The sequence below is a fragment of the Aptenodytes patagonicus genome, chromosome 1 (genome assembly GCF_965638725.1).
Source record: "Aptenodytes patagonicus chromosome 1, bAptPat1.pri.cur, whole genome shotgun sequence".
Taxonomy (NCBI): Eukaryota; Metazoa; Chordata; class Aves; order Sphenisciformes; family Spheniscidae; genus Aptenodytes; species Aptenodytes patagonicus.
Genome location: NC_134949.1, coordinates 53,730,254 through 53,743,650, shown reverse-complemented (window position 1 = coordinate 53,743,650; position 13,397 = coordinate 53,730,254). Strand labels below are relative to the sequence as shown.

At 37.9% G+C, this 13,397-nt stretch overlaps 1 protein-coding gene across 8 annotated transcripts in view; it reads left to right on the top strand.

The window, feature by feature from the left end:
* ANKS1B (ankyrin repeat and sterile alpha motif domain containing 1B) overlaps positions 1-13,397 on the top strand; it is a 450,635-nt gene that overhangs the window by 131,135 nt on the left and 306,103 nt on the right. For all 8 annotated transcript variants that reach the window (XM_076335327.1, XM_076335287.1, XM_076335320.1 and 5 more), the window contains one exon: positions 5,868-6,033. In XM_076335327.1, coding sequence (XP_076191442.1) covers positions 5,868-6,033 — 166 coding nt within the window. The remainder of the gene's footprint in view (positions 1-5,867; positions 6,034-13,397) is intronic.

The following is a 13,397-nucleotide window of genomic DNA, read 5'->3' as shown; positions in this document are numbered from 1 at the left end:
CTTGCTTGAATTCTTGATTCCTCTCAGAAACCTTTGGTTACTTACCATGAATATTTCAGTGTGAAATGTCCCAATCCAACAATGTTATACATCAGCCTGTTTACAAACATCAATAAGTATGTTTGATGCAAACACACTCAGACCAGATATAAGGAAGAAATTTTTTATGACGAGGGTGGTGAAGCACTGGCACAGGTTGCCCAGAGAGGTGGTGGATGCCCCATCCCTGGAAACGTTCAAGGTCAGATTGCACGGGGCTCTGAGCAACCTGGTCTAGTTGAAGATGTCCCTGCCCACGGCAGAGGGGTTGGACTAGATGACCTTTAGAGGTCCCTTCCAACCCAAAATATTCTATGATTCTATTATATAAATGGCATAAATGCAATAGTCATTGCTCACTCTCACGGTAATCATCAGCTTTGGGCTGACAGAACATTTAGGATCAATAACTCTCCAAAGTTTTGTTAATAGAAGTATCATAGTACTCTCCTAAAGAACAACTAGGCAGAATTTATCCCACTACGATGGAAGAAGAGCTGCTTGGATTCTTCATGCTGGTCCGCTGGCATGCAGCAAGCCAGGAGAGAAGATACGATACCTTGGTGGATCTCAAGGGGTATGTCAGAATTTAATAGCAGTTCTTCGTTATCTATAGAAATGAAAAAGAAATTTTCTAAAGGTGGCAGATATATTGCATTTTTCCTTTCTACATTTATGAGAATATTTCTTCTTCAAGGTTTATTATTCAGAAGAAAGGAAACCCTGGGTATCTTACTTCCACTTCTTGTTCTTATATGTTTGCAGATAATAAATAATTATAGCCATAAAGTTTTCTTTAAAAGTCTGAATTATCTGAAAATATAATTTAAAACCATTGAAACTGCCCCCTAACCATTCTTTTTCTAAACCAGTGTCCTTAACTTATATTTTCAAGTATAAATATGCATAGGGGCATTCTTGCTCCCCATACTTTCCAAAAAAGTGCCTTAGGGCTAAAATAACTATTTCTTCTAACCTTTGTGATTCTTATTAGGTGTCTTACATAAACTGTGAGGACAGTTAGTGTTTAATGACAAGGAAATCATGTATCAAAGAGAGACTTAAGCAAATCCAGATCTAGTAAGTTTTCAAATAACAGGATACGGTGTGGCCTTCAGCTGTGAATAGTCTAGACTCCAGGAGGTCAAGACAACTGTTCATAAATTTAGAATTTTTAAGTTATAAATAAGTTAATAATTGCCTGGTGAGACACAACATACCTACAAGTATTATCACTGTCATGAATGAGATGTAACAGTACATCTTTAAAGAACAGTTTTTCTGCTGTTGCTCATCAGGCAGTCATGTCTGACTGTGACGTGTTGTCCCATGTTCCAGGGAAGTAATAAAACTTCAACTGACCTGATTTCTATAGGAAAGGACATGGATGGTATGAAAAATTTTCAGTTAAATACAAATTCTATCTTCTCGTCAAAATGTCAGTTCAGATTAGATGCCTACTGAGCCTCTATCACTTTATTCTTAGGTCATACAAACACAAATTTGTGTATGCTGCTTATATCTCAGTCCTTGAGCATACATCATTCAGACTGATTCTTATAAGGAATGCAAGACTATCTAGAAGGCAGAAGCAAGAGTAGCTAGAAGCTTGGCAGAAATGTGGAAAAAAGGCCTAACTCAACGTCATGTAGTTTTTGAAGATTTACTCATGTTATGGAATATTGTTTCACACTTGTATATAACCATTTGCAATTGCCATATAAATATTTCAGAAGCAAATTCATTCCCACTGATCAACAATCACATCCTCCCCTCTTCCCCCCCTTTCTATTTTCTAGTCCTGTTTAGGCTTCAGATTTCATGATAGGTATTACATAAGCATATGCTCAGAAGAGACCCAGCTGGCTGGAAGCCTCTGAGTAAGGGCCATGGTGCGTCCCTGGCATGTGCTCTGCAACTTCAATCTCACATTGCTGTTTCTTTCTACAAGGCAAAAATCTAATTTATATTTTATCAGTGCGGGCAACTGTTCTCTAATGCTTTCCCAGTGACTCACCCACTCTCACTCTTCTCTTTTTCTCTCACTTCTATTGTGTATGTATTTTTATCCTTTCCACAAAAATACTTATTTTAATGTACTGGCAGCCCAGCACATTACTTTTATGAAGTTGTAATTTCAAATAAGAACTAATTCTGACTTAATAGTGGTAGTCAGCTACATGTGTCATCTTCAACTTTTTGGAATAGTTTACAGAAATTCGGGATTGAATAATCTCTAATTTAAAAGAATTAAACTCAGATTATTTTGATTTCCGGACTAAAGATTCAACTGTAATGGAAGAGTATTTCTTTAGAAGTTTTTATTATGCAGATGAAAATATCTAGGACATGTAGGATTACTGTAGAGTTACTGCTCATTGCAGTGGGTGAGGTGAGACAACAGAACTGATATTATTGAGAAGAATGCTGAAGAGCTTTTAATCTTAGAAAAAAACAGAATCACATTGCTTGATGCCTGATACTTGAAGACAATTTTATGTCATCTGCTAACATCTAACTTGAACTAGTTTAGAGCTTAAAAATTTCTAGAATATGCTCAGTACCTGCAAAATGGAGAACACAGTGCAGCAACCAGAACACTTTACATTGCTTTTCTCCAGCAATGAGAAGTTTGTCTTTTTTACTACATATGCACTTTTAAATTAAGGCTTATCATCTTCACTTAATCAGTTGATAGGATTCCAGACTTTTTAAAGTATTAACAATTCTTTTTAAGTTCTGCTTGGCATACTATTATCATATTTGCTTTATTAGGGAGAGATTTAGGAAGAATATACTTGTCAGTAATTTACATTCCAACCATATTCTCAGTAACCCCATCATTTTTTTTTATTCTTTGACATTTATATTCTTGCAATGTTAATTACAGAATGTTGAATAACATTCAGAAAATCAAATTGAATGTTAAGAGCAATTAGGAAAAGAGTAGAGTACAAAAGAGGGAACATCATTATGTCAGTATGAATACTTGTTGAGCCCTCATCTTGAATGCCATGTGAAAATCTGATCCCTGTCACATCACTGAAGACTGAGAGGGTGAGGGGTGACAGGGATGGTCAAAAGGCTGGAACAGCTGGGTGAGTAGATTAGAATTTCTCATTCCCTAAAGGAGAGGACAGAGGGAAGTGGGATAGAGGTCTGTGAAATCACAAGGAGAGGATAAGTAAAGAACAACCATTCGTTGCCTTCTAAAGTACAAGAATTAGGGATGTCAAACTTGGTGAGATAGCTAAAAACAAAATGGGGTGCATGCAAACTGTAAAAAGGGACATGTGCTCTAAAGGCAACTTGAGAAGGTAATTTTTGAAAGTTTGATTGGTGGACATGCAAAACAAAGCACCTTTTGATTTTGAAGTGTGGGACCCTCAAAGGGTTGTAGGAGGAGAAGTACTACTACATGCTTGTCCTGGTCTTGTGCTTGTCTCACTGTTCTCTAGGCCAGCGCTGTTGGCTGCCTTTGTAGACAGAATATTGGGTGACATAGACATAAACTATCAGCCAATGTCTATTCTTATGTTTCATATATCAATTTTTAATGGCTTTTTTCTGTAGCTGAATTAAGGAGCTGAGCAGGGTTTCACTTCGGTGTTTGGTGACAATTTTAAGGCGGCACTATTTCTTCATGGGCTCCTCTAGGCAGATTTACTCTAGGGTTTTGACATTCTGATTTACTCTTATAGAAACTTGTATGTACAAGGACTAAATTGAAGTCTGCTGTTCTAGTCATTGCTTTGGTAAATAAATTTTTGCCTCTGTCTTTTTGCAGCAGACTTAAATGGACAAGGTAGAAATTCCTTTTTCTCAAGGTAGAAAGGAATCCTCCTCTTGTCCTGCAGTTGCACTTCAGCCACTTCGATGCCTCCACATTACACAGTGCAGTCTAGGAAGAAATATTTTCTATATTTATTGTGATAAAAAGGCAGGAATATAGTACAGAGTTAACAGTGCTGTTATTTATACATTACAAGGTTTTTAAAATCATCTCTAATTTAAACCTAAGGTTTCAACTCATGCACATTTATTCCAGTAATAAAACTCTGTATTTATAAACTTCTTGATTTCACTTGTACTCTTCCTAATATCCATGCTTCGTTTTATGCAAGTGTTATTTGCAGGATGTAAAATAAAATAAAAAAGCTTTTTTTTTTTTTTTTTACAGGATGTGGGCTGCAGGAATAATTTTCTGTTAACTTCATTTAAGGAATGAGATGGCTGAAGTTTAAAAAGTTGTATTTGGAGCTGCAGTAAGCCCACTTACAAACTTTGTTCTGTCTTTGGAGTCTGCTAGCTGAAACTAGTTACTATTAGTATATATCAGTAAAATTGCTAATACAGAGAGCTCATACTCTGACTAGACATAAAGAGGAAAGGGTAAAAAAGGTAGAGATGCAATCACATTCCTCTTTTAGGCATGTTTTTTGAACACTGACTGCTAATCTTGCATTGTTTGCTAGTACATACTCATTTTTTATTACAAATGCTTGTTAGTATTCTGTTTATTTTATTTTGTATGATTTTTTCCCTGTTAACTGTTTCCAGTATTCATTTTCAAGTTCTTTATTCAGTGGTGGGTTAACATAGGAGTCATTTAAAATTTGGTTCTATTGAAATCATCAAGTAGAATTTTGAAGGGGAGCTCCTGTTGCTGCCATCTCAACCCTATCCTTTGAGAGGCCTTGAATTATTACCAGATTATGAACATTCATAAAAATCAGGTCACGACACAACGAGCAGGAAAAACTGCAAAAAGTTCGGTAGTGTAGTGGTCCACTAACAGTATAAATCATTTACCTAAAAAAGGGACTGTTATCTACAGCCATAGTTTACCTTGGGCAATATGAGTTGTTCTTGTTGAAGAAATTGTTATTCCACATCCTGTTCTCTTCATCACATTCTTCAACCATTTTCTGAGTAGTGCTATGATAATATCTAACCGTCAGGGTGCTTTATGGCCCTTTGCATTTTATTATATCATATTTGATTTATGTGCGGTGCTTGACTTTCCCAGGCACCTGTATGTCCAATGTAATAAAGATGTGGAAATATGTCTTTGCCCATGCAATTGCTTTCTGCCAGGATTAAAAAAACAAAAAATCACAAATCAAGAATCTCTGGTGAAACTGTATGGTATCTTATTCTTCATGTTCTAAAGCAGAGACAGTCTGCTTGATTGGACAGTTTAGTGTACCAGCAAAACTTCTGACTAATTCCTTTTTTCCCTCCCTCAACATTTGCTAATGATGGGAATTCACTATACGTATTACTGTTAAGGGACCTTGAGCCATTTGCTGTGCACTCAAATATAGAGCAGTAATTCATTTTCATTTACAACCTGGGATTCTGCCATCAAAATTTAGACGGCATATCTTTAGCTTTCTTATATATAATATAAACATATTGTAAAACCATCCCCAAAGAGAAAGTAATTGCAGTGGTTAATGTAATTGTCACTTTCATGAGATATAATTAAAAAAACTGAATAAGAGATATCCACTTTATTAGAACCTAGCAAAGCAGGTATGGCAAGACCAGTTATGTTGGAGCTTTTGCTAAATACAAAGTTTGATGAATAAAGACATTTCTGTAACTAAAAAAGAACTATATTACACAAAAATTTAAAGAAGCAAGAAATGTTATCTTCTAGCGTGCAAGTAATCCTTCCAGTCTGTTACAATTTGGATTTCAGCAGAATGCGGTATTTAATTTGCTGAATTTTAAACCCTGCTAGCCAGAGTTATTGAACCTGGTTCTTTTCCTGTGTCATCTGAGAAATCTCTCTCTTACCTACTTAAATTTTTGCATTTCAGGAATCTTACTCAAAGAAGAGAGGTTATGCATTGGAAGCAATACCCTCTGTACCTCTGGATGCAGTTCCTTCAGAAAATGACAGCAGTCTTTGTGATTCGATAGACATAGCAGTGACCAAAAAACCTTGTTCCCTAGAGATAGCAAGAGTACCTTCCTCAAGACCAGGTAAATCACCAAATAATCCTTTACATAGTCTTTGGTGTAAGTGTAATGTTATAGAGGGTGTAGAATTATATATAGAAGGTATAGGTTTATATTTTTAAGAATACAGTACTCTGTTTACTTATCACAGCGTGATTATAGTCTTCCGTTAGCTACCATAAGAGCTTAATATCAGAATAAAGATTAATAGCAAAATGCTGTAGAAGGGAAAACAAAGCAGAGGTTTAAATAATTTCCTAGATAAAGATAAGAAGATTGCAAAAAGCCAAATTAGAAATCGAATTTCTTTAAGCCCAGCCTTTTGCAGTAATCCATTTACCAACCTGTTTCTGTTCTTAATGAAGTGCTTAGCAACAGCATTATACAACTTACTCAAAATTTAAAGTACTCTGTATTTCCATGTTACATAAAGGAAGATCTGCTCGTTTTTGAAAATGAAACAGTGAATGAGAATGGATAGAAATATTAAATGACAGTTTGGCAGACTGCTGTTTGTGTTATACAGGTTTGAAAAGCAATGAGTTACAGTAGTTAAAAAACAATAGAATTATGCATGTTCTCCAAAATTATATGCTCTCTTCCATTACCCTTGTTTGAACTCTTCATTAGTCACCACCTGGTACAGGAATTTCAGAATATAATAATTTCACTATACGTAATTGGACTGAGAGTCTGCTTTGACAAATGGCAGTTCTCAGCAGCACAGACCTATTTGAAATGGGCAATTGGCTTTTCGACCTGTGCTGTCTTGATTATGAATCATGATTTGGGAAATACGTGAGAATGACAGATGATTGTTGACTAACATCATGTTACCTATCATCTAGTCTGTATAAAGGGAAGCACCTTCTTGATTTCACAGCTGAACTAGAATTGGAAGGGTGCTAAAGCTGTATCAGGCACAGTATATAAGGGCCAGATATCAAGATACAGCTTTGGAGTCCGCAGGGTGAGGTGGAGTGGATCATGATTCCCACCTCTCCATAAAATTTGGGCTAAAGAAGACTTGAGGGAACCTGCATTAGGAACAGTGATCTAAGAGGTGGCACAAAATAGGATAGCATCTTTATAGCATAGTTGCGCAGAGTGGACCAGAATCTGACTCGAACATGAGCACGACTACTTGTGTAACTGAAGGTTTACTTTGTTGATGTTTTTTTGGCTCTGATAATCTAAAAAATTAGCAGACTGTTGTTGTGGTTTAACCTCAGTCGGCAACTGAGCACCACGCAGCCGCTCGCTCACTCCCCCCCGGTGGGATGGGGGAGAGAATCGGAAGGGTAAAAGTGAGAAAACTCGTGGGTTGAGATAAAGACAGTTTAATAGGTAAAGCAAAAGCCGCACACGCAAGCAAAGCAAAACAAGGAATTCATTCACTACTTCCCATCGGCAGGCAGGTGTGCAGCCATCTCCAGGAAAGCAGGGCTCCATCACGCGTAACGGTTACTTGGGAAGACAAACGCCATCACTCCAAACGTCCCCCCCTTCCTTCTTCTTCCCCCAGCTTTATATACTGAGCATGACATCACATGGTATGGAATATCCCTTTGGCCAGTTTGGGTCAGCTGTCCTGGCTCTGCCCCCTCCCAGCTTCTTGTGCCCCTCCAGCCTTCTCAGTCGGTAGAGCATGGGGAGCTGAAAAGTCCTTGACTAGTGTAAGCACTACGTAGCAACAACTAAAACATCAGTGTGTTATCAACATTGTTCTCATCCTAAATGCAAAACACAGCACTGTACCAGCTACTGGGAAGGAAATTAACTCTATCCCTGCCGAAACCAGGACAACTGTGCAGGACAATATTATGGGTTGTTGTTCACTAGAGGAAGAAAATGCCATATTATCCTTGTTTTTCAGACTTCTACTTGATTAATCACCATAAACATACATATTGCAATGGGAAGACTGCCATACCTCTACCCCATAAATTGGCCGAGGGAGTTCATTATCTGCCTCCGTAGTAATGGGGCTCAACTACAAAGCTTTCCATTGCAATTAGTATTAAAAAAAAAAAGATAGACTTTTTGCTAGTTAAAATGCCAGGCTTTGGAAGTGTGCTGTCTGCTGAACACAGGTATTTTTCTTAGGCATAGTAAGTCCATTAAGATCAGTATGAAAAACAGATCCTAAAAAGGACATTTTTAGGTCTTAATCTGGAAATATGTTTTGTGTATGGTTAAATATGGTGTGTATCAGAGGCCCAGAGAATAACCAAGGAAGCTGTAGGACATTCATGAGGGCACCCATCATCTTTATAAGATTTAACAAGGTCAATGAGTTGACAATACAACTGTACTGTAATGCCTTCTGTCTTAGCTTTCCATATACCACTGTGATCTTTTCCTTGGCATTTTATTGGGAAGAACATTTGGCTGTATAGATAAGCAGATTCCAAAATGTGATTTTATTTTAAGCTGTAAACGTAGTAGTTATCTTAACTGGCCTGGCTTGTAAGCTATAGCTGTAATCGAGCTGGCCGTTATCTTATACTACGAATGGCCTAAATGAAATCAACTATGTCACTCACAGTTATAAGGTATTTAACACTATGCATAATTGTATGTGAATGTCAGCCTGCCACTTCAGTTCATACAGATTTATTGCTTGAATACGTTATGTATGATTACAGAGTTCCTTCATTTAAAACAAATACCTAATTTGCATGCCTTTTTTCCTGAGTTTCCCTATTTTTGTGTCACTGAGGCATGCTGTCTTTGGGAATACTGTTTCAAACTGCTGCACTATGTCATGTGTAGTGTTCATTTCAAAGCATGAGGCAGCAATTTGAACATGAAATTGCATCTGTCAGTTTCCTTTCCCTAGGTGGTAGGACACTGATCAACTCTCCCCACTGTCCGGGCATTACTACCTCTTGGCAGTAGAAGTGAGGCTGACTGCCCTCAGTGACTGAAAATTCTCCTTTCCTATATTGAGAGGAAAGGTCATTCTGGCTGGCCTTTCAAGCTGTAGAGCTGCATGTTGTAACTATTATCTGCCCTGCCAGTAAAGTCCTAACAGGTTGGGAATAGTCACCTTGCCAGTCATAATTCTCTGATCTACTGGGGAGAAAACCAGACTGCTCTGTAGGTCTCCATATTATCTTTAATTTCCTGAATCTTATTCTTGAACTGGTAGGGAATAGCAGAGGATGAGAACTCCATGCACCAAATGGTAAAGGATTGTTAGATATAAGGGAGAAAAACTGAACAGAAAGGGAATAAAAGTAGTCATAAAGTTTGTTACTTCCACTTGTGAAATCCTATGTTGTGTCAGTTTTATGTCTGTTTGCAAGAAATTAGGTTTATATAGAAAGAACAGTTACATTATTGGTTTATGCTGGCAGCTAAAACAATTGCTTCTAATTAGGACTGATCTAAGAGTAAAAAAGACTGCATGTGTGTCTGAGTTTAAGTTAAGCTGTTCTTTGTTTCTGCAGTAGATTGATAGGACAAAGTTGGCAGAGTGTGTTAGCATCTCTGTCTCAGTATCTCTGCTTTTAAACTAACAGTTAAGACTTGATAGGAATATTCTGAAATACTGCACTCTTTGAGACAAATTTTTCTGCTAAGTAAAATACGAATTTGGATTTAAAATTTCATAAATCAATCTCAAAATTAATTTCATAAATTAATTGATTTGTGAATCAATCTTACTAATCTTTCTGTTGGGCTATTCCAGAACAGTATCCTCATTCCTTTAAACTAGACGTTTCTACTAGTCATTTTAATTTTTAGACTGCCCTTCCATTAAAAAAAAAAAAAAAATCACATGATGTATTTAACCTTGAAAAATAACCATAAAATTTTATTAGTTCATAAGGCATGCATTAGTATTGCCCTTTTGATCTTAAGGATGTAATTAAATTTTGTGAACTGTAGTAACAAATCATCTCGGAAAAGGTGTAAAGTTTTAATAAATGGCTGAAGCTCAAGGCACTAGATAATTCTAATGCTAAAGTAGGCATTGACATGTTTCTTCATGAAGTTAGTGTGTTTTTGATCGGTTATCTAGTGTCTAGGATACTGGTAGCAGAAGTTCAGGTGCAGCGCCATGCTGTATTTGGGCCTATGCTGTTGAAGACCCTTACAGACTTAACTTGCATCCTTGGTAGCTTGGACGTTTTGTACTAGACTCCATCCTTGCACCTCATAATGTCATACACTTTATTTAGCAGAAATATTGAATGAAATCTGGGCTACATTACAGAAGAAATGTTAATAAATATATTTTTTTCATTGGAATTAAGTGTGTGTCCATACCCAATAGAGCAATCATATCTCTTTCAGTCTGCCTCTGTAGTTTCTACTACAGAAACTCCCTAGGAGTGAGACCAGGTGGCAGTCTATATGCTAAATTTTTAATAATAGTGAATGATGGCCAGTACTACTTAAAATATTTTTAGGTCTCATTGAGTATCATTAGGAATTAGAGAGAACTTTTCAAACTCTGTTTTTTTCATGAACAACTTGGTGAAAAAAAAATCCTCCTTTGGGAAAGTTGATCTGTCCATGCAGATTAACGAAGGTTTTAATACAGCATCTCAATAACAGGAAGAGACATTGCTGTCCATAAACTGCATGAAAATCATCCTTGGATAAGGAAGTTCTAGTTCAAGGACCTATTTTTTCCAGTTATGTTACTTTACTGTGGCTGCAGGTCGAGCAGATCTTAGTGAGCCATCTTCAACTCTGGAAAGAGCTCAGCTGTGGCAATGCAGAACTCAGTGTGGGCTGCAAAATCCAGCTGAGAAATAAGGTAAATACTTAGGGGCTTCACTTATGCTGAGCTCTCAGCCACCACACAGTCAGCAACTCCCAAGTCAGCAATGTTAAAGATAGCTCTGGTACGACTACTCTACCCAGTTACATCTAAGATACGGCTTCTGTCAAGGCAATAAAAATGTCCTTAGATATGTGATGTGTTGCCACTAGCCTGTAGCAGGCAAACACAAGGCAAGGAGTTGAAACATAAAGCAGCTATTCTGGTCATCTACCCGGTTAAATGTACTTTGTAGAAATCTGGCTGTTGTCAGTCTCATGATGGTTTTGTTATTTAGAAAAATTACTTAATTTGTGCTTAAATGCCAGTAACTTGTAAGGAGGACCATGCAAGATAATAAATCTGTAATTGATACCTTTTTCTTATAACCTCATAATCACAGCAGGGAAACTAACAAAAAATGCTTGTCTCTGAATTATTACAACATATCAAACTGTCCCCAAGCTGGCCTATCTACTGCAACATTAGGGTTTTTTTGCTTTCTCAGCCTGGCATTCCTCTCCTGTCATTACAGTGAAAGCGAACCTGAAAATTTGTAGCTGGTGTACCAGCTCACCTCTGCTTGCATTCTCGTGTCTACTGTATAACACTGTCAGCAATCTCATACAGATATCTAGGCAACAGTTCTTTAGAAACCTGAATTGAAAAATAGCCTAGCTGTGATAACATTTCTATCAAAGTTAAAATATGAATCTTCTACATAGTTTCCAAAATCATTAAATACTTGGCTTGGTAAATAAAGTGCTATTTGTCAGATCATCAGTTTCTGACTGACTTCCGTAACAAATCTTCGCAGCACCTATCCTGAATATTTGGACATTTCAATTCTCCAGATTGAGGCTAAGATAGCAAATGCATCTTTTCTTGTTTAATGAATTTATACCTTTGCTTTTGTGCAGTTATTTTCTAGCTATAAGCAAACCAGTGCAAAGTGGCCACAAGAAGGAACCATCACACTGCCAGATATACAAAATTGCCTGGATGAATGGAAATTCAAGAGGCTAGCCTTAGTCACCCATGCTTCATCATTTTGAAACTGTAATTGATCTGAAGGATCATGCACTAACCTTTCTGAAGTCCACTCACCCAAATTACTTCAAACAGAAGGACTGCTAGTAGAGCTGTATTTCATTTAAGCACACTTTTTAAAGCAGAGATAGCAGGATATAGTGCACTTAAACACATGACCTACAGTCTAACTCCTCAGGATTAAATACTTACAGTGATTAAGAAAGATCATCTTAGCTGTGTAGAGAGAAGAGCATAATAATGGAGTCTCTTACGAAGCAGAGTAACTGCAATATATAACACTTGGTCCAGAACCATCTGAAAATAGCTAGAGTCTATGAAATTTAGCCTAATTTGACACCAGTGTTTCTGAAGCAACTGATTGTCCATAAAAGCTTTTGGTATTGTGGTGCATATTCAAAATCGTTACTACCTACCTGCCGTGAGTGCTGAATGTCCTAAGTACTAAGTCTCAGACCTGGTGTGTCAGGGAGCAGCAAGGGCCAGCTGCTCCTTCAGGGATGGGGAGGCAGGAGCGAAGGAGACTACCATGGCTGGCAGGGCAGGGGTCTCACTAGTCAGGGCCCTATCTCACCACCCATGAGCAGAGCAGACCTAGAGATCATGGCCAGGTTCAGCCAAGAGCCCAGATCATCAAGCAAGTTTGTGCTGATGAGGTAGATCTAAAGTCAAGCTAGAAAGTCAATATGCAGGTCAGGATGAGGTCCGGTGATGGCTAGGAAGGTTCGTGATGACAGGACCAGGTCCAAGGTCAAGCTGGGAAATCAGCCCATGAGTTGGGGTCTGGATGCACAGGGCAGAGGCACGGGCATAAGCACAAGACAGGCACTCCTCCAGCGTAGCTCAAGCAGGAACTAAAGGCCCCAGGCTGAGCTGAAATGGTGTCTCCAGGAAGGGGGATGTGAATGGAGAACCTCAGAAGGCTGGTCAGGGCCATTAAAGCTTATTAGTGCCTCAGGGCCTGACATCATGTATGAATGATAATCAATGTCCCTTATTCTTCTGTCTATCACTCGAGGAGACAGTATCTCCAAAGAGTATAATTCATCTGTATGTTGAGTGAGAAGTGAAGAGCCACTCAGAGCTTGTCAATAAGGAACATGAAGCATAGGTGTGTATCGTAATGTGAGTCATGCATCGGTTTGGTGGAGTAGATAACTGACAAAAGAGGCTTGCTTGTGTTTCCATAACAACCTGATAGCTGAAGTCTTTCTTAAGCAGCAAGTGGTTTCTCTTCTAAGTAATTTTTGGCCTTAGAGAAATGCTGCCATTATTAAGTAAAGTTTCCCAGTTCTCAGGATGTTTTATACAGTCTAATCCCCCTTTACCTTTAGCACAGAAAAAGATTCATAGGCCATGAAGTCTCACAGTGCCTTGACATGATGGGGATATTCCCCTTAAAGGGACAAAACTTAGGTTCTAGCCTTTGTGTTGTTCCTTTAATAAACATCTCAAGATACATCTTAAAAATAGTTGGGGTTTTGTGCCTGTTACTCTGAATAGAAGTCTGTTTCAGAACCACTGATTTCTGTGCTAGTGATTAAGAAGCTTCTCATTTCCA